Source organism: Spermophilus citellus (genome assembly GCF_964194105.1).
Source record: "Spermophilus citellus genome assembly, chromosome: 5".
Lineage (NCBI taxonomy): Eukaryota > Metazoa > Chordata > Mammalia > Rodentia > Sciuridae > Spermophilus > Spermophilus citellus.
Window position 1 is genome coordinate 53,455,486 of NC_138186.1, and position 24,100 is coordinate 53,479,585.

At 41.9% G+C, this 24,100-nt stretch overlaps 1 protein-coding gene across 2 annotated transcripts in view; it reads left to right on the forward strand.

Annotated features, from left to right (window-relative positions):
* Positions 1-6,700: 6,700 nt before the first annotated feature.
* TBC1D22B (TBC1 domain family member 22B) overlaps positions 6,701-24,100 on the forward strand; it is a 73,558-nt gene continuing 56,158 nt past the window's right edge. For both annotated transcript variants that reach the window (XM_081293641.1, XM_081293640.1), the window contains exons 1-2: positions 6,701-6,900; positions 19,798-19,854. In XM_081293641.1, the coding sequence (XP_081149767.1) occupies positions 6,845-6,900; positions 19,798-19,854 (113 nt within the window). In that variant the 5' untranslated portion in view covers positions 6,701-6,844. The remainder of the gene's footprint in view (positions 6,901-19,797; positions 19,855-24,100) is intronic.

Sequence of the window (24,100 nt, forward strand, 5' to 3'; positions counted from 1 at the left end):
ACATCAAGACCATTGTAACCTTTTACCTGCAGTCTTTGCATGTGGCAATCCCTGGAGATCAGCTTCCAGATCACGCCTTGGAACCTCAAGGGCTCCTTGTCTTTTCTCTCCTGACCAGAGGTCATGTCCTGACTTTCAGTTGGCGGCCGTTCTCATTGAGGTGGTTCATCCCCAGACTGATGGGTAACCACAGGCCCAACCAGCTCAGAAGATTCTGGTTCCTCTCTTCCTCCTTCTGGTTTAGATGTTACTCTTGCTTGCTCAGTTCCAAGAGAACAAATGAAGATAAGGCTTCTCCTGCCACAGCCTTAAGCACAGAAGGCGGCCCTCAAGGCCTTGCTGGTTTCGAGGAACACTGGGCAGGTGTGCTGTAGAATGTCCCTCTGTCGGGTCTGTCTGCTGTTTTTCTCACGTTAGACCATTAGGGTTCTGGTTTGCTGGGAGGAAGCTTACAGAGGTCAAGTGCCATTCATCACATCCCATCGAGGTACACGTTATCAGCGTGTGACTGATGGTGACCTCGATCACCCGGCTGAGTGTTTTAGTCCAATTTTTCCACTGTAAAGTTGCTCTTTCTTCTGCCCCCTTCCTATACTGTATTCTTGGGAAGAAATGACTAATGCAGCCTGGAGTAATGCTCCCCCTCCTGTAGGGAGGAGCACCTAGAAAATCTATTTGGAATTCTTATTCCCTGGAGATCTGTTTCTTCTCCCCTATTTATTAACCTATTCAATCATTTATTTATGTCAGCACAGACTCACGAATACTTGTTTTATACCTGGGGATATAATCCAATTCTACTTTACAAGGGTCCCTCCTCATCTGTGGGGATTAGTTCCAGGACAACCCTGCTGTGTGTCCCCAAATACCTAATCATCCCGTCACCCCCACCTAAACTCTAACCACTCTCTCTTCCTCCCTACACTCTAATACACTCCTGCCTCTTCAGTCTTTTGGCTTATTTCTTTGCCTTCTTTAATACACCCACCTGTCTCTTTTGGCCCTTCCTAGTGGTAGTTTAAGTACTAAGAAAGCTTTCCGCTCAAAAACCCCAGCTTGACCTCACTATCTCCTAGTTGGTTCAACACTTGGCAGTGCACTGTGAAGCCTCCTTGTTCTAACTTATTAATTCTTCCTCTCATCACACTGTCCTCTTCCTCTCACTTCATTCCTTTGCTGAGTCTAAAGTCCACCAGTGATCTCTCTGTAGGTCCAAAGGTATCTCTCTCCTGCCTTCCTCTTCCTCTCTCTCTGATGCTAGGGACTGAACTCATGGCCTCACGTGTGCTGGGCAAATGCTTTACTATGTACCCAGTCCTTTTTATTTCGAGACAGGATCATGATAAGTTGCCTAGGCTGGCTGTGAACTTGTGATTCTCCTGCCTCAGCCTCCTGCAGAGCTGGGATTAGTGTACCACCATATCCATTTTTTTCCCTCTATTTTTTGGGGGGAGGGTATTAGCAATTGAACTCAGGGCACTCGACCACTGAGCCACATCCCCAGCCTTATTTTGTATTTTATTTAGAGACAGGGCCTTACTGAGTGTCTTAGCCCTCACCATTGCTGAGCCTGGCTTTGACCTCGTGATCCTCCTGTCTCAGCCTCCAGAGCTGCTGGGATTATAGGCAGGCACCACCACGCCCAGCTTTTTCCTTTGTTTATCTTCCCATTAGAGCTTCTGCTCTGAAATGAACTCCCTATTATTCTTCAGGTCTTTCTCTTTTCTTTCCTGTCCTTACTCAGGGATTATGGTTTTCACAGAATTTTCTCTAAGGGCAGGGATGTGCCTACCTCATTCAACCCCTGCACCTCTCATTCCCTTAACTTCAACCCCTGCACCTCTCATTCCCTTAACTTCAACCCCTGCGCCTCTCATCCTTGGCTTCATTGTAAGATGTTGTACTCCCCTTTGAAGGAAGATGAAGTTAAGGAGGGAAACCTTGCAGGCAGACAACATTGAGAGTCTTCTACTTTCTGTTTCAAAATAATCAAACTCTGGAGATAAATTCAAGGATCACAGACCACAACCATGCTAGTAGAAGTTCTACAAAGTGATGTCACAGGTCAGCATCAGTGTCATCTAGAAATTTGCTAGAAATACACAGTTTTAGGTAAAACCTTTGAACAAGTAAATCAGAATCTAGTCCTTTAACATGATCCCCAGTGCTCTGGATATACAATAAAGTATAGGAAGCACTGCTCTATTGGACTAGTAAGTGCCTGTCATGAAAGAGCACCAATGCTGAGTGCAGTGACACACGCCTATGATCCAAGCTACGCAGGAGGCTGAGGCAGGAGGATTGCAAGTTCCAGGGCAGCCTCATCAACTTAGCAAGATCCTGTCTCAGAATAAAAAATAGATAAAAGGGCTGGGAATGTAGCTAGGTGTTAGAGCATCCCTGGGTTTAATTTCTAGTATTGAAAAAAGGCGGGGGGGTCCAATAACCCCTGGGAACATCAAACCAATGACTTTCGCCTCTAGTTGGTCAAAGTTTGATGTGAGGGTGATCTGGCTGCCATAGCTATCATCCCTTTAATGAACAGGGTTGATTTAAAGGATGTCCTAGCTAGGAGTATGGCTCCCTCTGTCATTATTCTAGGTATAGGTACATTCTGTTGAAGCTGTAACAGGGTTTGAAGAAGACACTCTTTTTCAAGAAGCAAAGACTTCTTCAACCAAGAGTGTAGGAAAGCTTATAGAATCTTTGGTAAAGTAAACCCATCTCACAATGGGTAAGAAAACATAATCCTTCTTAACAAAAAATGTGTATAAACAACATAGAACCAAAAGACAAGAATTGTTTATATCCTTCATTCACTTATTCATTATAGGTATTTATTAAGTACCTACTACGTGCCTAGCTCTCTTGTAGGTGGTGGGGTCACAGCAGGGAACAAAACAAAGTCCTTGCCTTAGTAGAATTTACATTCTCAGGGATGGAGATAGACAGCAAAGGAAAACATAATATGGCAATATAATTCAATAATGCATTGAAGAGATATAGAGTGGCCAGACATGGCGGTGCATGCTTTTAATTCCAGCAACTCGGGAGACGGAGGCAGGAGGATTGCAAGTTGGAGGCCAGCTTCAGTAACTTAGGGAGACCCTCAGCAACTGGCAAAACCCTTTCTCAAATTAAAATATAAAAAGTACTGGTTATGTCATTCCATAGTAAAGTGCCCTCATGTTCAACCCCCAGTAAAAAAGAAAAAAAAAATAAAATAAAATAAAGAATAAAGAAACAAAAGGAAAAACAGTGGTGAAGCCTGCTATTAAAATGGCAGTTGGGGGGCTAGGGCTGTAGCTCAGTGGTAGAGCCCTTGCCTAGCAAGGGTGAGGCACTGAGTTCCATCCTCAGCACCTCCTATAAATAAGTAAATAAAATAAAGGTACACGTACAACTAACAAAATATTTTAAAAAAATAATAAAATGGCAGTTAGGGCAGGTCTCTCCAAGGAGAAGACATTTGAGAATATCTGAATGAAATGAGGGAGGAAACCACCTAGATTATTTGGAGGGAGAGAATTCCAAGCAGAGTAAATGGATAATTTATTTATTTATTTTTCATATTTGTTTTTTTGTTTGTTTGTTTTAATTTTTTAAATATTTATTCTTTTTTTTTAATTTTTGGCGGACACAACATCTTTGTTTGAATGTGGTGCTGAGGATTGAACCTGGGCCGCACGCATGCCAGGCGAGCGCGCTACCGCTTGAGCCACATCCCCAGCCCTTAAATGGATAATTTAAAGACCGGGAAGTAGGAACATGCTTAGAATGTTCGAGGAATAGCAAAAGAGACTTAGGAGTGTGGTTGGAGAGGATTAGGAAAACGAATGAGATGAAGTTGGAGCTGTGAGTAGAAGCAAAGCATGCAGGATCTCTTTTCTGCCCCCCAGTACTGGCAATTGAATCCAGAGGTCCTCTTTCACTAAGCCACATCCCCAGCCCTTTTAAATTTATTTTGAGACAGAGTCTAAGTTGCCCAGGCTGGCCTCGGACTGAGATCCTCCTGCCTCAGCCTCTCCAGTCTCTGGGATTACAGACATGTGCTATTGCACCTAGCCCAAAACATGCAGGGTCTTTAAGAAGCTTGGGTTTTATACAAAGTGTGAGGGGAGCCATTGCAAGGTTTTGAGCCCAAGAGTGACATGATGTGACCTACACTTTAAAAGGCTTCCCTTGGCTATTGTTTTTTGGAATAGAATCTAAGGGGGAAAGAGTAGAAACAGGGAGGCCTAATAAAATTTGCTATAAGGCCAGGCGTGGTGGTGCACACTTGTACACCTCTACTTGTGAGGCTGAGGTAGGAGGATCACAAGTTCAAAGCCAGCCTCAGCAACTTAGCAAGGTCTTCAGCAACTTAGAGAGATTCTGTCTCTAAATAAAAAATATATCACAAAAAAAAAGGGATGAGAATGTGGCTCAGTGGTTAAGTGCCCCTGGGTTCAATCCCTAGTACCAAAATATAAAAAAAGAAAAAGAAAATCTGCTATAAGAGTGTGATTGGTTTAGTTTATTAGGGTAGACATGGGAGTGGTGAGAAAGAGTCCTATAATCCTGGCTTCCCTATCAAATATTTATTTATTTTCATCTTTTCCTGATATTGGGGATTGAACCCAGGGCCTTGTGCATGTTAGGGAAGCGGTCTACCTCTGAGCTACATCACCAGCCCTACAACCATTACTTTAAAAATTATCACTGGGTGCTTGAAGTGTTTGTTTTCTTAAACTTGGCTGGAAAAGTGGTTTATTTTTTTTTTTTAATTTTATTTTTTTAAATATTTATTTATTTATTAGTTATTGGCGGACACAACATCTTTGTTTGTATGTGTATGTGGTGCTGGAGGATCGAACCCGGGCCACACGCATGCCAGGCGAGCGCACTACCGCTTGAGCCACATCCCCAGCCCAAGGAAAAGTGGTTTAAATGTAGAAAACAAAGAAGAATAATAGAGTTTCTCTGGATCAAGCAATGTTAAACACATCCCCTGGGAATCAGTGTTATTTAACATTTCATAAATGATTTTTAAAAAGAGATACTTTGAGACTTCTATAGGTACACAAATTATACTTTCCTTTCCAGAGAACGAAATGTCAAGTCAATAGGGAGCATCTTCTGGAACATTTCTAAAGCTATGTGAGTCGGCTGTGTGGTGGCAAGTGTCTTGCCACATGGCCAAGTGTAAGGCAGCTCACATCAGAAAAGACAATTCAGGCTTTTAAGAAATAAACTCTGAACTGCCAATTGCCACCAAGGAAAGGGATCTAGAAGGTGAAAGAAATCTTTTCTTCAAGACCTCAGTTCTTCTAAGGTCCAAAAGACCAGTAAAAGTTCTGACCCCAGAATAATTATAGAAACATCAGCTCCAACAAAAACTCAGGACACCCATCTTAGAGCTCAATACGCAGTGCTAATCACTGCATCCTAAGAGGTGGGAGAGAGAAAGGCAGGTAAACTGAGGGTAAGGGTTGTTTGATTGGTTAAATGTGCCAAAAGAAGACAAGAACAAACTCTATAGACACATTAAAGATTCAGAGAGAATAACAATGACCTTTTTCATACCATCCTATAATTCTGAAATTAGGGACAAAAGAAACTTGAAAATGGGGGTAATGTCTATGTAGAAAGATACCATTGGACACCACGTAAAAGAAGGACCTTCTTTGGATGTGGGAGAGTGTTCCTTAAATATTCTCCAATGTTTGGAAGGCCTTGGGCTAGTAGTAAATGGGATGAAGTGGAGGGCAATCAACCCAAATTCACAGTCCTTTGTTGGAACAAAACTACTCTAGACTGGTGAGTCTCCCCTCAAATCATAAGGGACTATAACCACAGAAACTTAAAAAGAGCAAGAATCACTGACAAGATATTTATAGGATTCAAAAATCCTAATATTAGATCTCTTTATGAGTCAAAATTAGATTGAAAATAAATTCCAGCAGTGAAAGATTTAAAATATATCAATTAGGGGAATTAAGGATTTTGGGGAGGGGTACATCCTTGACTTGTGTGATTGATGCCATGGAGATATTCTATGTCCTCAAAAGAAAGGGTGCTTGGTAATATGAATTGGATGGAAAAAATGAGAACATTTCTTAAACTCTTGTTTGTCAGCATCTGGGTTCTCATAGTGAGAAAGTGAGAGTCTGAACTGAAACAGGGATTAGTTCATTTGAATAATACAGAGGAGAGGGAGATTCTGATGAACCAACTGTTAGATGTTGAACAGTCACCAACCCCGGACTGGGGAGCCGTAAAAATCTTTCTTCACATAAAAAAAAAAATAATTGGGATTTTAACAGGATGAGAAAGGGTAGAGAAATAACCAGAGTGTCCCTGAATTGGGAGATTTTATAAATGGGCCAAAGATTTATATTTATAGAAATATATATTAATGCTCTCTCCTTCCAAAAAAATAATAATAATAGATTCAGGAACCTCATTCCCCCTAAGGGCGCCCCCCCCTCCCCCCCCCCCCGTCCCTTTCTTTACCTGTTTCCTCCTCCTGCGGTAGGAACTTTCAGCCCCGCCTCCCTGCTCACCAAGCTCCGCCTTCTTGGTCCACCTGTGTGCCCAGCCCCTGACGTTACCGTTGGGCTTCAGCGGTCTGCAGGATTCCGGCTCCCGATTGGCCCGCGCCGCCTCGGCCTGCGCAGCCCACCAATGACAGCGGCGCAGGGTTGGGGGGGTGCCCACATCCAAGATGGCGCCCCCAGGAGCTGGGAGCGGGTGACCGGCGGCGGGGAAGCGGCCTGGGTTGGCCCTCAGATCGCGGGGTCCTGGGGGCATCTCGCCGGCCACCCCCCTGGCCCGCCTGCCAGGCTTCCCCCGGGCCAGAGCAATGGCCGCCGAGAACAGCAAGCAGTTTTGGAAGAGGAGCGCCAAGCTGCCGGGGAGGTGAGCCCAGGACGCTGAGAGGAAGAGGGGATTGGACCAAACCCTTCCAGATCCTAATCCCTCAATCCCGCGGGCCCGGGGTGCCACCGAGGCCGGAAGCCCGGTTTTGAGGGACCTAGGCTGGGGAAGCTGGGGCTGCCTGGCGGTGGCAGGGCAGCTGTCACGTTAAGGAGCGGGCGAACTGTGGGAACCGCTGGAAGCGGGATGTACACGGGGGTCTAGGGGCGGAGGTCTCAGGAGGGGTGACTTCAACTGGCAGGTGGCCAGAGACCTGGTTGAAGGGGCAGTGGAGTTGGATGAGTAGCCCGTGGGTCCTGGGCTCGGAGGGCCATACCCAGAGCTGCTTCCCACTTTAGACAGGACTCCTTCTCTGGGGTCTCCACCAAGCACAGGTGGTTGCTTGCATGAGGATGGCCACTTGCCTTGGTCCCCCAGTCCGGCAGCTACGAATCTTTTCCCCGCATTCTCAAAGGGCTCTGGTGGGCTGCCTGAGGAATTGGAAGCAGGAAAAGTGAGCAATTCCTAAGCTTGATCTTACTTTATCTTGAGTTGGCCTTTTTCCATTGAGAATTATTACAGGGTGACCACAGAATCGGGGTTATTCCTTTTTCTAAGGATTTGCCCAATCCAAAGTAATCTCTCCCTCCCCTACGTAGTTATGCTCTTTTGTGCGAATGCACCCCAAATTTTCATTCTTAAATTGTAGAGTTGGGGAGCAGACCTTCTAAGCTGTTTCCCCCACTTCTCCATGTGTGTTGACACTCCTAGCTATTGTCCATTCATCAATCTACTGTTCCTTTACAGTTTGAATTTGTTTTGGGCAGAATCCTGAAAAGTCAAAGGAGCAGTGTGTGTTTCAGTTGTGAATTTAAGATTTCTGCCAGCCACAGATTATTTAGTGATAAAATTCATGTTTGGTTTTGCCCCACATGCCACCTTTCCTAATAGATTAAGGTCTTTTCCTTCTGGGATAATCCTTTGACCTTGTGATTTTTCCTTCTTTCTTTAAGCAAAGAGATCCGGCTATGTAACTGTTTTATTATATTTAAGATTCTATTAGATATATGTTGAATAGGGTGGGAGTCAGCTTTTAGTATTATATTAAAATAATACAAAGAAAGACAAAGATAGCTTCAGATTAAAGTGCTGTGGAATAACAGTGTTAATATCAGTGCTAAAGATGTTCTGTGTTTTTAGATAAGCACCACTTCCTGCCCTCTGAATCCTTTTCCTTCCTGGTCTTGTGAGCTCTCCAGTTGTGCTAACTGTTGTTCTCTGGGGTTTTCCATAGAGAAATCATTAAATTTCAACAATCTAAGATTATAATCAGAATCAGTGGGAAAACTGTTAAATCAGGAAGCAGCAATAGGGGATATGGGACGTGGCCTGGTCTTCTGTGCCTCTGACTGCTGCTTGTTATTAACTATCTTTTTTTTTTTTTTTGATCAAGGATTGAACCCAGGGGTGCTTTACCACTGAGCCAAATCCCCAGTCCTTTTATGTTTTTTATTTAGAGACAGGGTCTTGCTGAGTTGCTTAGGACCTTGCTAAATTGCTGAGAGCATTAAGTTGCTGAGGCTGGTTTTGAACTCTAAATCCTCCTGCCTCAGCTTCCTGAGCTGCTGCGATTACAGGCATGGGCCACCACACCCAGCTTGTTATTAACTATCGTTTTTAGTCTATATTTCTTCTACTGGATTTTAGGAATAGTCTTTTTTTTTTTTTTTTTTTTGGTGCTGGAGATTGAACCCAGGGCTTTGTGCACAGGAGGCAAGTACTCCACCAACTGAGCTATTATCCCCAGTCCTTTTTTTTTTTAATTTTGAGATAGGGTTTTGCTAAATTGCCAAGACTGGCCTCTCACTCAGCCTCTTGAGTAGCTGAGACTACAGGTATGTACCACTGTGCCCAGCAGAGTCATCTTTTTAAAAATACTACTTTTGTGAGATAGGAAGAAGATTTTTCAGTTTCTTCAACTTTTTTTGGTTTCCTTTTTCATTCTGAAGAATATACAGGGCTAGAGAAGAGAATTTTTTAGGTCAGAACAACTTGGATCATTATTTGGGCTCTCTTAACATGTGTGACAAAGGACAGATAATTGACAATCTCTCTAGACCTCAGTTTCCTTATCTATGAAATTAGGGAAAAAATACATTCATTGGGGTTACTGTGAGGACTGAAAGAAATATCCTATTTTTTAAAAAACCCAGGACAGTATTTTAGCACATTATTCACAATAAATAGTAATTTATTGGAGCAAATATACGTTTAAAAGAATGTTTCTCAGATTCTTATACCAGTACAATTATGACTTGTTTATTCTAAGGCATTAAAATGTTGCCACAGTTCATAGTAATTGTTAGTCTCTTTGTTTATTGAAAAGAAATATCATTCAGCTGTGTATTTTTAGCAGGGAAACCCTGGGAGCTCCTAGTTAATGGAAAAAAAACTAATGCTCTTTTAGATGGAAAAGTGCTTTTGGTTTAAGGCATTTTCTAAAAGATAAAACTCTTACATCTGGACTCTTTCAGTCTTGAAAAAGAAAACTTTCTCCTAGGGCAGTGACACAAATGACCATGTGCTAGGTTCACAGCAACCTAGAAATGAAACTAATTTACTCTTCTTTGCAAATTGAAAAGTAAAAAATCATTTGGGTGCAGTGATGTTCACCAGTAATCCCAGAGGTTCAAGAGGCTGAGGCAGGAGGATTGCAAGTTCAAAGCCAGCCTCAGCAACTTAGCAAGAGCCTGTCTCAAAATTAAAAAGGGATGGGGGTGTGGTTCAGTGGTCAAGTGCCTCTAGTTTTAATCCCTGGTACCCCCCCCCCAAAAAAAAAAAAAAAGTCAAAGCAGTAGCAGGTTACTTTCACTTTCTTTGATCATGACTTAATGACTTAAGTGACAACAAATAGGAATTTTATTAAACAAAATAGCCTAATTCAGAATGAATGAATTATTCTTTTAAAAATAACAATGTCATTGATAATACACATACCCAAAACTCACCTTTTTAAAGTGTACAATTCAATGGTATTTAGTATATTTATTTAGAGAATAGATGGTTTTGTCTAACCATTACCAATTTTAGCACATTTTTGTATTGTAGCATGCATTAGTACTGTATCCTTTTTTATGACTGAATAATATTTCATTGTATAGAGATACCACATTTTGTTGATCCATTCATTAGTTGATGGACATTTGGATTGTTTCCACTTAGGGAAACTATCAATAGGGCAAGTGGAGTTGAAAAACTGATCAGTTGTGTTGCTGGAACCCTCAGTGAGCCCACTGCAGAGAGGGGAACAAAACCACCATCCCTTATTAATTAGGTAGAAGGTTTATAGAGACACAAGCCTAAGGTAGGGCAGCTGTGGCTGTTAGGTTTCATTAGTGATGAGGAATATGATTTTCAGCAAGGATTCTCAAACTTCAGACCTACCTGATTCAGTAGGTCTGGGGCAGGGGAATGTGAACAGTTGAGTTTCTCATAATACCCCATGTACAACAGCTGCTTGCTGGTGTAGGGGCAGCACTTTGAGAACCACTGAGAGAAGAGTCCTGAATTCGATTGAGCGAAGTCTGAGTCCTGGTGCTTTTGTCATGAATCTTGAACAACTAATGCATCTGCACATGGTGGTCTAATAGGCCCCTCATACTTCACACATCAGGCCAGAACTCTGGATTTCACATCCCCCTCCCCCCAGCTACAAAGCTGCTTTTCCCATCTCAGTGGTCCCACCACTCACCAAGTTTCTCAGGCCCCACATCCTAAGGTCTGTGACTCTTTCCCTTCTTTCCACATCCAGTCAACAAGTCCTGTTGGCACATCAACATATATCCCAGATCTGAGTTGTTCTTACCACTCCTACCCCTGGTACCTGGGTCACACTGAGTCTTCTCCTGCCTGACAACTGCTGTAGCCTCCTGGTTGGTCTTCCTGCTTCTCTTCTTGCCCCTCTACAGACCTCCCATTTGTGATTAGAATAAAATTCAGATTCTCTGTCTTCAGGTTCTTCAGTTCAATGGTATTTAGTATATTTATGTAGAGTATAGATAAATATACTAAATACCAATTTCAGAATGACTTGTGCCATTATTTGGGCTCTCTTAACCTACAAGTTAGGCAGAGCATGGGGGCACATGCCTGTAATCCCAGTGACTTGGAACGCTGAGGCAGGAGGATCACAAGTGCCAAGGAGGTTTCTGATGTAGGTGGTCAGACTGTGGTGTCCAAGCTCCAGAGAAAAGGCTAAGTTGTAGGATAAAGTGCTGAAGTACTGTCTGCTGGATTTCCTTACCTCTGAAATTTGAGGCCAGCCCTCGGGGACCCTAAGCAGTTTAGTGAATCCCTCTCTCAAAAATAAAAGATAAAAAAGGCTGGGAAATGTGGCTCAGTGGTAAAGCACCTCTGGGTTACATCCCTGGTACCAAAAACAAAAAAGCAACCCAAGTTAAGGACTCTGATCTTTTATTTATTTATTTTCAGGTTGATCAATTGGCTGACTGTGTTGACAAGATACTGATTGGTTATACATTGAAAAAAACAAACGATATAAAATACAGAAAAAGTTGGTTCCACTCCCTCCCACTCTCCCCCTTACCCACCTACCCCCAAATACTGATCATCGCGATTTGGTCAGAACAGGGCTCAGAGCCAAGGACTCTGATTTTAATCCCAAGAGTATTAGGAGACCATGGTGGGGGGAGTTAACATGGTGGGGGGAGATTTGCATTTATAAAAATATCCTGCTGGCGATTAGTGCAATGATTAGTGCAACTAGAGCCCAGTATGTCCAGCACCACAAAGCCAAAACCATTCTGACTGTCTGTGGAGAATGGCTTGGACCAGTGTTTTGCAGTGGCCACAGTGGCCGCAGGACTTCTTTTTTTTTTTTTTTTTGCCCCCTGTGCTGGAAAAAAAAAAAACAGGGACCTCACCCATGCAAGGCAAGCATCTTGCCAATAAGCCATATTCCCAGCCCCAGTGACTATAAAACATTTAACATCCCTGGCCCCTGCTCACTAAATTCCAGGAAGTCCCCCAGTTATTGGGACCAACGCTCTTCCCACACACATTGCACAGTCCCACACTCCAGCCCCACCCTTCAGCCCCGGGGAGATCAGTGTGCGTGTGGGAGGCTCATTAGAGGTGGCTGGCATCCAGTAGTGGGAAAAGTGATGCTGGCTTAGACCAGGGCAGTGATAGTGGAAATGGAGAGTGGATCAGTAGGTCGCAGGGGAGAAGGAGGTGCCAAGAAGGTTTCTGAGTTAGGTGGTCAGTTACTGTGGTGTCAAAATTCCAGAGAAAAAGCCAAATCCCCGCTGGATTTCCTTACCTCTGAAAGGTTTGGATTGAGCTCTGAGACCCCCACCAGTCCTGAAGTTGAGGGTTAAATTCAAAGTTCTACCAGCTCTGACCTACGTGAATGGATGTTTCTCTCTTGCTCTGCCATACTAGATACTCCTATGGATGGATAGGTGGAGAGTTGAGTGCGTGGGGCTGAAGGTGGACTTTTCTGTTTTGTGCTTTCGAAAGTAGCAAATTGCTGACCTGGATGAACATCCGAGAGCCATGTAGAATGTTAGAACTCAGGACTGATAAAGCCGCTATAGATGAAGGAACAGGCCAGAGGGAAAGGGACTTGCCCCACACCACAGTGCGGATTTCTTGACCCCTGCTGCAGTGCTCTCTGACTCTGCTTCTCCCTCCTCCTGTCTCTGCTAAGGTTCACACTCCCTCTGTGGCAGCAGCTCTTCCAGTCTAGGGTGTGGACATTTCCAGCAAAAAGATGGGGGAAAACACTTGGAATGGGAGAGTCAAATGAGAGCCTGGCTCATTCCCCACATTCTAATTTCTAATCCTACTGGGAAGGGCTTCTCCCTCTTTTCAAGCAAAATGTAATTCCTAAAGTCAAGAAAGTTGTATTACCGTGAAAAAGAATTGAGGGCTGGGGGTGTAATTCAGTTTGCCTGGTGTGGGCAAGGCCCTGGGTCTGTTCCCATCCAGCAGGATGGGCTGGGCAGGTGTTAAGAAAGTGGCTAATGTTACTTGAATTACTGAGGCACCATGTATTTTTTATCAAAAACCTTCTGTGTTGCTTGGTCATTTTTCATAACATTAATGAATCTGATAATAGACTTAGTGCAATGGTCCCGGCTTGTATGGGCAGGTCCATTACAACATCTTCTTGGCTTGGAAATGTTTTTTTCTGATAAAGTAAGTGACTAGAAGATACTAAATTACCACTGAGACAGCATAGAGCCCCAGTTTTGGAAGATGTCCATGGAGCGCAAGTGTGAACCTGACTCAGTTGCCAACATGTTTGGCATTGAAATTGGATAACTCTCTTCCCATATTTGCTTTAGCTCCTTTGTCGGTGCCAAACAAATACCTGTTGATTTTTTCCCTACCAAGGTTTTTGTACTCTTGCAACTAGTAAAACAGCTATGCAAATCCATGGCGTGGTGTTGGTTTTATTAAAGAGAATGACAGAGGTTAAGCCTGACTTTTACTCCCTCTGTCACCCAGGCGGCTCACCCAGGGCTTTTCTCTGCGGATGCAGTGCGGTTTCTCTGAGCTGCAGCGGACTCGCCTCTAATTTTCAGCTGTAGCTGGAGAAGAGTCAGCTTGAGCAGAGTCTGGGTTTTGTAGAATTCCAATTTTTACTCACTGACTATTGTGAAGTGCCTGCTGGTGTGTGTTGCGCTCTGCCAGGTGGTGAGAACACTTCAGAAAAAAACCATGGCTTTCTAGAAGCCGAAAATGTGCTTGGCACCGTGGCTTCCCCTGGTGAAGACGCTGTGTATAATTGACTTTCCGATTTTTCCACTAAGCATATGTTACTTTTGTAATCAGAAAAACTTAAAAGTGGAGCTGGGTGAAAACACATTGTTGAGTGAAAAAAAAATCAAGATGTACAATATGCATATAGGGCAGGAATGTAGCACAGTGGCAGAGGTTTAATCTCCAGCATTGGAAAAAAAAAATCACACATTGTAAATATGTATTGGAATGTCACACTGTATGCCACTAATATGTTTAATTACCATGTGTCAATCAAAAATAAGAATGTTTTTTAAAAGTGTAACAAAAGATCGAAGGGATACTAGATACCCTTTAACTTCAGAAGAGTGGTTTTTGGGAAGGGAGTGAATGGGAATTGGACATCAGTGGTCTCTCTGGTGTTTTATATTCTTTTTTAAATTTATTTTTTAATTAATCAGTTAATTTATTTATTTGGTGCCAGAGATTGAACCTGGGATACTTAACCATTGGTCCACATCCCTAGCCCTTTTTTATATTCTATTTAGAGACAGGGTGTCACTAAGTTGTTTAGGGCCTTGCTAAGTTGCTGAGGTTGGCTTTGAACCTGGGATCCTCCTGCCTCAGCCTCCCGAGTAACTGGGATTAAAGGTGTGCACCCGGCTAGTGCTTTATATTCTTAAACTAAATATGACAAATGTTAACATTTGTGAAATCGGTGATGAGCTCATGGATATTTTTTGTATTATTCTTTGTACTTTTTTTGAGTGCTCAAAAATGTCAATTAGATGCTTTTATACTGTTTTAAGAAATTTTTTTCTTAAAACCTTTGTTAGATATCAGCCAGCCACCCATGAAATTATATAAAATTTAAAATAGCATTGTGAGTCGGAGTCAAAGTAAGTCATATTTACAGTGGGGTGGCATTAATATAAACTTTAAAAATATGCAAAGTGACCTTTTGTATTGTTTTGGGATACACACATAGAAAATAAAAATGAGTGTGAAGAATGTCAGACTCTGTAAGTGACTCCCTAGGGGGAATGGAGAGGTGTGTGCTAGGGGTCTGAACTCCATAGTTTCTTATTTGTGAAACTGGGTATTGATCACCTACATGAATGGGCCTTACATTAGGATTTAAATCTAGTTTATTTTAAAAAATGTATATAGATAAGCAAGCCCTGATTTATGTATGTTAAGGAATCAGAGAGTGCTTGGGTTAGTAGGTGCTAGGTGGTTGGGATAGGGAGAGTCTCAGTGAGGTTATAGAATTTGAAGGGAATGCTGCAAGATGGATGCAGTTTTGAATAGGGATGTGGAAAATAGAAAAGCATCCAGGTATATTGGTGCACCCCTGTAATCCCAGCAGCTTGGAAGGCTGAGGCAGGAGGATTGGAAGTTCAAGACCAGCCTCAACAACTTAGTGAGGCCCTAAGCAACTTAATGAGACCCTGTCTCAAAAATAAAAAGGACTGGGGATGTGGCTCAGTGGTTAAGTGCCCCTGGGTTCAATCCCTGGAACCAAAGAAAATAAAAAAAGTATTTGGAATAGGGGAAAGAACCTGATTTGATAATTAGATTATGTTTGGAAGGTGGAGTGGAGACCAGTCTTTCCTAGAGTTGAGTTTGGGCTGGGGAGGTGTGGAGATGGAACAGGCTGATAGGCGAATTATAAAATCAGGAAATTGAGCACCTTAATTGTCAGGCTCTTTTAGTTTATCTTCATTTAGCCTCTGTGATCATTTTGGTTTCCTTTCCTAACTTCTTTCCTGGCCTTTTTGAAGTGCACTAAATTGATTTATTATACAAAGTGTTCCAGGTTCAGATTCATCATGGTTTAGTTCAGCAATGTGTTAACAAATTCAATTTGGGCTCTGATACCTTTGCTGATAAAGGCCATCATTTATCTTAGACTTTCTGCCTGTGCCAGCACATCGCTGACATCTTTAAAAAGTAGTCGAGTATGATTTTAAGATTCCTTTCCTAGGTAATTGATGTCCTCTGGCCCTTCAGCCTGCTCAGTTAGGTCTGCTTTTTCTCTGCATGTGTTACTGGCAGGTGGTAAGACTCTTTTTACAGAGAGCAGTTAAGGATCCTCTCTTATTTTTCTATCTAACTGAGCCATTGAGATCTTCTTGCAGAGTTTATCCCCTGATTTTATGTTTGACTAAGAAGAGGACTTGTGGACCTGGAGAGTTCAAGTGTACTCAGAATATCTGCAAATGCTGCAATACAAATCAAGGACCTTTTAGGTTTTTTGTGTTGTGTTTTAATTTTTTTTTTAATCTAAATCCTCTCTCTCTCTCTCAAGCCAAATTTTCACTCCTTTACTCTTTTTTTTTTTTTTTTTTTTTTTTTGATACTGGGGATTGAACTCAGGGGCACTCAACCTCTGAGCCACATCCCAGCCCTATTTTGTATTTTATTTAGAGACAGGGTCTCACTGAGTTGCTTAGTGTGTCACTGTTGCTGAGGCTGGCTTTGAACTCAAGATCCTCCTGCCTCAGCCTCCCTCAAGCTGCCGGGATTATAGGCATGTGCAACAGAGCTCATCTTCCTTTACTCTTTGATTTCTTGTTATTTATTTATTTATTTTTAGTATTTTTTGTGTGTGTGCCAGGAATTGAACCCAAGGGCCACTTAATCACTGAGCTACATACCCCACCCTTATTATTTTTTATTTTGAGACAGGGTCCCACTAAGTTACTTAGAGCCTTGCTGAGTTGCTGAGACTGGCTTCGAATTTATGATCCTCTTGCCTCAGCCTCCTGAGCTGCTGGGATTACAGATGCATGCCACCATGCTTGGCTCTTATTTTTTGTCCTTTCCCCCAGCCTAGGAAACTCTTCAAAATCCATTAAAGTGGTATTGTTTGCTTTTCAGAGTTTGTGTTTCTGTAGTAGTGTCCATAGTACTATAGATTACTTACTTCCAGAGAAATTTAAGGAGTAGAGATTCTTATAGCTAAAAAAGGAAGGGGCAGTATCCAAAACTAAAGGTAATAGGTGAAAAAAATCCCCTCTGAACTTCATTTTATTTATTTCAGTGCTGGGAATTGAACCTGGGGTGCTCTACCACTGAGCTATATCCCTGGTCCTTTTTATTTTTTATTTTGAGATAGGGTCTTGCTGGTTTGCCCGGACTAGCCTAGAACTAGCCATCCTCCTGCCTCAGTCTCCCCAAGTAGCTGAACTCTTAATAGAAATCAGTGTGAAAATGATTGGATTGCGTACATTCTTATTTAAAAGCATTTTTAGGATCACCTCTGTACTTGGTGAACTTATTCTGTTTTCTAAATATTGGGTGTGGATTAAATTATAAAAATGAAAGGAGGGAGAAAGCCAACATTTCTTGGCTCTGCGTGTGTGCTGAGTAGTGTTCTAAGTTTGCAAAGCTATCGCACTACCTGCTTACCATTAAGTGAATATTACCTCCCACCAGGAATTGTGCTAAAGGGCTTTTGACACATCATCCCATTTAAATCTTCCAACCTTCTTAAGGTTGCTTGATTTATTTCTTGCAGAGGTGATACTTGTACATGATACTGAGCCGGAAAGGAAAGGCACAAAAGGGTTTGCAACGCAAACCTAGTCTCCTTGGAGCCTGTCCTGTCCTTCAGTCATTAGACTCCTTTTCTAAACAGCTGCTCCTGGTGTCTTGTATGTTCTGAGATACTCTAAAAATATACCAACTTAATCATACATAATTATGTGTGGACATTTAAAAGATTTTCACAAAAATAGTATCATACCTATAGTATGCATCTCTTTTCAGTTAATGTCTGAGCTTGTTTCATGTCAGTGGATTTAGAACTGCCTTATTCCTTTTAAAAGATGGACTGTGTCAGGCACAGTGAGAGGAAAAAAAGGTTGGGCCGGGTGTAGCTCAGTGGTACAGCACTTCTGGGTCCAAGCTCCATTACAAAACAAAATAAAAAAGGATGTGCTGTAATTTGATTTATTTTGTGATGTTGGGAATTGAACACATGGCTTCATGTGCTTGGTAAGTGCTCTCCACTGAGCTTTATCCCTAGCTTAGTGTACTATGATTTATTTAACTAGTTCATAATAATCCTTTTCTTTTAATAGGTAACTTCAGCCCATTTATATTTATTGAAATAGCTAATATATTAGTCTTAGTTCTGTTATCAATATTTTCTTTAAAAAAATCTTTTACTAAAAAAATCTTTCACTACACAGACTGTGCCTATTTTTGTGAGGGCCTGCATGTATCTATTCTGATAATTTGGAATTTTTTTTTTTTTAATTTTAATGATTTTGTGTGTGTGTGTGTGTGTGTGTGTGTGTGTGTGTGTGTGTATTTTTTATGGTACTGGGAATTGAACCAAGGGATGTACTACCACCGAGGTATACCCCCAGTCCTTTTTATGTTTTTTTTTCTTTTTTGGTGGTTCCGGGGATTGAACCCAGGGCCTTGTGCATGCAAGACAGGCACTCTACCAACTGAGTTATATCCCCAGCCCCCTTTTTACTTTTTAATTTTGATAGAGGGTCTTTCTGTCCTTCTGCCTCAGCCTTCCGAGTTGCTAGGATTACAGCTCAGTGTCACCAGGCCTGGCTGTACCTAAAACTTTATATCATATTTCTTCAGACATTATATGTTGATTCCCACAATGGTCAATGATTAAATCCATAGTTATGTTTCTTGCTTCTTCTCTCCCCACCTACTTTCAGTTCCTTATATTATTTATTTTATAAATTTATTTGCTTAAAGGCAAGGGTGTAGCTCAGTGGAAGACCAGTTGCCTAGCATGCAGAAGGCCTTGGGTTTGATTCTCAGGATCACAAAACAAATCAAACATTAACATAAAATTATTTGTCTTTAGTTTTTTGTAGTACTGAGGGTTGAACCCAGCGGAGGGACACTCTTCCATGGAGCCATGCTCCTGGCCCTTTTTTTTTTTTTAACTTTGAGACAGGGCTTCTCTGAGTTGCCCAGGCTGTCCTTGAACTTGCAATCCTTCTGCTTTAGCCTCCTGAATCACTGGGATTCTAGGCATGTGCTATTATTATGGTCTTGTTTCTATCCTAAAATATACTTAATGCTTCTGTTGTTTGAGCTATCAGCTTAAATATTTTGTGAGCTCTCAAAGATGAGAAAGTTAAGGTACTTATTTGTCCTCATTTTCCTCTTTTCTGTTTTAATTTGTCTGTTATATTACCTTCACACTCTCTCTACAACCATAAAGTCTCAAATTTGAGCTTAGTCTCATACTGGACCTTTTGCTATAGTTTTTCCACTTATTTCAGTTGAAACTTGTCCTCTCCTGGTTTCTTCAGGCAGGAGATCGTTTTATTTTTTATTTTTTTGTACCAAGGATTGAAACTAGAGGCACTTAACCACTGAGCCACATCCCCATACCATTTTTAATTTTATGTATGTATGTATGTATGTATGTATGTATTTATGTATGTATGTATTTTGTGCTGGGGATTGAACTGAGGGGCACTCAGCCACTGAGCCACATTCCAAGGCCTATTTTGTATTTTATTTGTGTGTGTGTGTGTGTGTGTGTGTAGTGTTGGGGATTGAACCCAGGGCCTGTGCATGCAAGACAGGCACTCTACCAACCGAGCTATATCACTAGCTCCCTATTTTGTATTTTATTTAGAGATAAGGTATTGCTGAGTTGCTTAATGCCTTGTCATTGCTGAGGCTGGCTTTGAACTTGTGATCCTCCTGCTTCAGCCTCCCAAACAGGATTATTGGTGTGCACCATGCTTATCAAAAGACTTTTTAAAACATTAAATTTTTAAAAAAAATTTATTTCATTTTGTGCTGGGGAGTGAACCTAAGGTCTTGTGCATGTTAAGCACTTGTATTGTCACTGAGGTACATGTACTGCAGCCCCAAAGACTACAGCGTGTGTGTATGGGGAGTGCTAGGCATTGAGCTCAGCCTTATGCATGCTAGAAAGGTGCTCTACCACTGAGCTAAAGCCTCAGCTCCCCACCCCTGCCATTTTTTCCCCCAGTAGGTTAGTATCTCCTGGTTGAGCTATTCTAGGAGGTAACCTATTTCTCAAAGATCCCATCCAATTTGGTGATAGATGGTACTCAGCCCACATGTGTGGCTTCCTGACTACTTGCTTCTTCCTGTTTCTTTTTTTAGTATCCAGCCGGTGTATGGAGCACAACACCCTCCTTTGGACCCTCGACTCACCAAAAAGTAAGTCAAGACATTTTTCCTTTCATGCTTCTACTTCTTGCATCACTCCTATTTTGTTGAAGTGACCATTTCCATTTTGTCCTTTTCTAGCTCTTTCTCTGCCCTATTTTGAACCAGGAGATGAGCATTTTTCTTATCTCTAAATGGTCTGTTACTAAATGGGAAATTATCTCACTTCGGAGGTTTTGTGAATATTATCCCTGAAACCTACGGATTGGTGACCACTCTCCCCATCTTCCAGCAGGAGATCTGGTTTCTGGGGCTCTCTGCTTCTGAATATAAGTAGGCCTGACCCGCCTCCCTCACACTGCGAGAACCAGGGCAAATAGCATGTAACTGGGGGCTGGTGTACTTCAGGTCTTGAATTTGACAAATTCAAGGAATCCCAGGCATATGTACAGTAGAGTTACAACCCCTCTGGAGACTATGACTCTAGTAAAACTTTTAATATATTCTTTTTAAGTGCAACAGAGACTGTGGTTTAATCCAAGGTTTGTGAGTATGTATCCATACCCCCAATTTTCACTTTATTACCCCTTTCTTTCATGGATATCACTCATTACAAAGCTCAGAACTTTGGCCTTTGTCTTTGAGTATGCTTAATTTTTGAACTTGTTTTCTAGAAGAGCTGTAGTGTGTGAGGAAAGTTAATGATTTGGGAAGTACAGACCTAAGTTGCCTCCCTCCTGGCTCCTGTGTCATAATTTCCACCCTTCCTTCCTTTACAAAATCAGTGGGGAAGTAAAGATAATGTGCAAATTGTGATTCCAATTATATGACTTTCTGGAAAAGGCAAATCTCTGGAGACAGTAAAAAGATCACTGGTTGGTGGGATTGAGGTGGAGAGAGGGATGAATGGGCACAGCACAGAGAATTTTTAGAGTAGATACTATAATGGTAGATTGACATCATTATACATTTGTTTAAATCCATGAATGTTTGACATCAAGATCAAAAACTAAGAAAAATAAACCATGGATTTGGGTGATGATGATGTGCCACTGGAGGCTCATCAATTATAACGAATGTGCCTCTGTGGTGGCAGTGGGGGTGCTGGTAATGGGGGTGAGCTATCTGGTCTGTTGACCAGTGTGGCAGGCCCTCTTGATTAGCTCCTTGATAGTCTTTCCAGGTGACCCCACTTTTTTCTTTCGCAAGAACCATAATTTTATCCAGATGTTCCGTAAATGATGATGCTCTTAGGCAGTATTAGAGTTGGTGTAACCCTTTTATGATAATCCTTTGGTCATCTCAGTGAGTGGCTTAGGGATGGTCTCATCTCATTGAGCATCTCCTGAGACAGGGCTTGGAGAAGGGTTTTCTTTTTGGACCAGAGAGCAATCATTCTGAGAAGGAAGCCTGTTTTTGCCACCTGTTTCTAAATGTGGTAGTGTGAAAGGAAGATACCGTAAATTGTAGCAGCTAATTTGTAATCCAAGGGAAAGGCCAGAGATTGTGGAGACACCAACCCAGCAGCCTAATATTGTGGTTTACTATCTAAACATTATAGTTTAGTATTCTGTCACTTGTAACTAACAACATTCTGATCATAGGCAGGGGTTGTTAATTGGTAATACATCCATTTCAGCATAGTTTATAATTGCCTTTGATAAACATGTGGCTAACATATAAACCCATCTGTCTACCCATTCATCAGGCACTGAGGTATACTGTCCCATTTTATGTTTGGATCAGGGTCACCATATCTTGTCAGCACCTGTCATCAACTGAGCTTTCTATATCTAGGACAGTAATACCACCATATCTCAAATTGTCAAGACAAACTTTTTTTTTAAACTTTATTTTGTTTATTTATTTTTTTAGGTGGTGCTGAGGATCAAATCTAGTGTCCCACATATGCTAGGCAAGTGCTTCACCCCTGAGCCGCAACTTCAGTCCCAAACTTTTTATATTCTTGTTCTCTTACCTATTAATGATATAAAACCATGGATATGTCCCCTGATCACTCTGCAGAGTTGTAGTCCTACTTTCACTGGATGTAATCACTTAGATTTGAAAATTGGGAGGAATTAATTGTCACTGAATTAATTGCTTCCTTTTTCATGTATCTGGTGGTGGTTAATCCCCTACAACATGGGACAACACCTAGTATGCACCAGACCGTTTTACAGTTCCAGATTGTTGCTAATAAAACATTTATCACCCTTGTTTTAATACCTTTGTTGGGACATTTTTATTGTTTTCTCCGCTACATGATTGTCCTTCCATTTCAAACTGTCATTAATTACTGTGTAGTTAATCCCCATCACAGCAGAAGCCATTATATTGGGTCTTCAATTATCTGAACTACACGAGCACAGTAAGTCATTCCCTGTCCATGTGTATTGACTTCAATTTGCCAAATTATTACTGGTAGTGATAATATTGTCTGAAGTAATTTTTATAGCTCAAATAAAACTAGTCTTATTGCTACACAGCCCCATTGGCCACTTGATGGCATGACAAGCTTCTTAATATATTATTTTCTAAATTGATTCTAAAGTTTGAGAGGTCTTCTAAGTTATAAGACTGGTTCATGTGAAGAAGCTACACTGTTACTAAGATGACTTGGATTTATTTGAAAGTTAACAAATTTCCCCACTTGCTTCACATCACCTTTTCTAAAAATCTTATTGTGTCCCTATAAATATGTACAAATATTATGTGTCAACCAAAAAATTCTATTAAGGGGAATAACCATATTGGCCTAATAGTGTCTAACCTGTGGCCATTCATTTTCAAAATCTTCTTCACCAACTGTTACTCGAATGTACCATTTATTCTGTTTGAGTTTTTAGTGTTACCTGGATTTCTTTCTTTGCCACTTACTAGCTCCATGATCTCAGGCAAATTACTTAGCCTCTCTAAGTCCTGGTTTCCTTATCTGTAAAATAAAAATAATAAGCCTCACCTCATAGGTTTGTTGTGAGGCTCTCATGAGGTGAGGGAAGAAGCTGGCTTTCTGAACTATACTATGACGTCCAAGAGTGAGGAGGTGTGGTGAAAGGGCCCACCCGAGGCCAGTGTGACTAAAACTTTGATATAATTGTGTTAAATAATGTTGGTTAAATTTCAGGCCACACTGTGGCATTTTTGTATGTTGGGTCAGGGACTGTGTTAAAATGAGGTAGCCTATAAATGGAAGGCACCTCCAGCTAGAATTACCTGGATTAACTTTTTGCCACAACCACTGGTGTCAACAGTAAGGGGAGACATTTCACTTCCAAGGATCGCATCCCTAGATGTGGCTTCTTCTCTTTCAGGCTTCCTAAATCTGACAGCCCATTCTGAGTAGCAGGAAGTTTCCCTACAAGGTGAGCGAAAGAGTGGGCTGTCAGCTGTGTGCATTCTGGGAAATTGTAACTGGTGTGTGGCTCCGTGTACTCGGCCACTCCTCTTCCCCGGCTGCGTTGCCTTCCACACTTCACCCTTTTCTTTTTAGCTAGATTTTCTTGGTGGAGTAGCTCGAGAGCTCCTGTGCTCTGGGATCAAGCAGACCGGGTTTGAGCCTCGACTCCACTGTCTGCTGGCGACCTCAGCATGTGCCAGTTCCCCCATCTGTCAGAGGGGAATGGAAGGATGGCCTCATAGGGTCGTCAACGAGTGTTACATGAGAAAACATGTATGTAGAGGTGAGCGCGGGGCCTCCTAGGGAGTAGCCCCTAAGTGTTAACGTATTTATGTACGTGTCTATGGATTTACGTGTCTCTTTTGGAGAGATGACATTAGTAAACGTGACAAAGCTTCAAAGCCTTAGGCCTCCCCCACATTGTCCTTGGTCTGTAGCCGTGTTCGCCTTCATCCAGGGGTGACCCACAGTGCCTTTTCCTTCCTTGTTGTTCCCTTCCATCCTTGTGGGTGGTTCTCACTGACTTTGTTCTGTCCTTAGAGTCCCATCCTCTTCTGGTGATGCCAACCCCTTCCTTTTTCCTTAGGACAAAGGTGATTTTGTAATTCGTGGGTTGATTCTTGGGTTTTGTAGGCTAGGTAGGTGTCTCTAAGATAATTTCTGGCAGCCTCAAAATGGTCTGCCTTAGGCTGGGGATGTGGCTCAAGTGGTAGCACGCTCGCCTGGCATGCGTGCGGCCCGGGTTCAACCCTCAGCACCACATACCAACAAAGATGTTGTGTCCGCCGAGAACTAAAAAATAAATATTAAAAATTCTCTCTTTCTCTCTCTCCTCTCTCCTCTCTCTATCTTAAAAAAAAATAAAATAAAAAAAATGGGGGCTGGGGATGTGGCTCA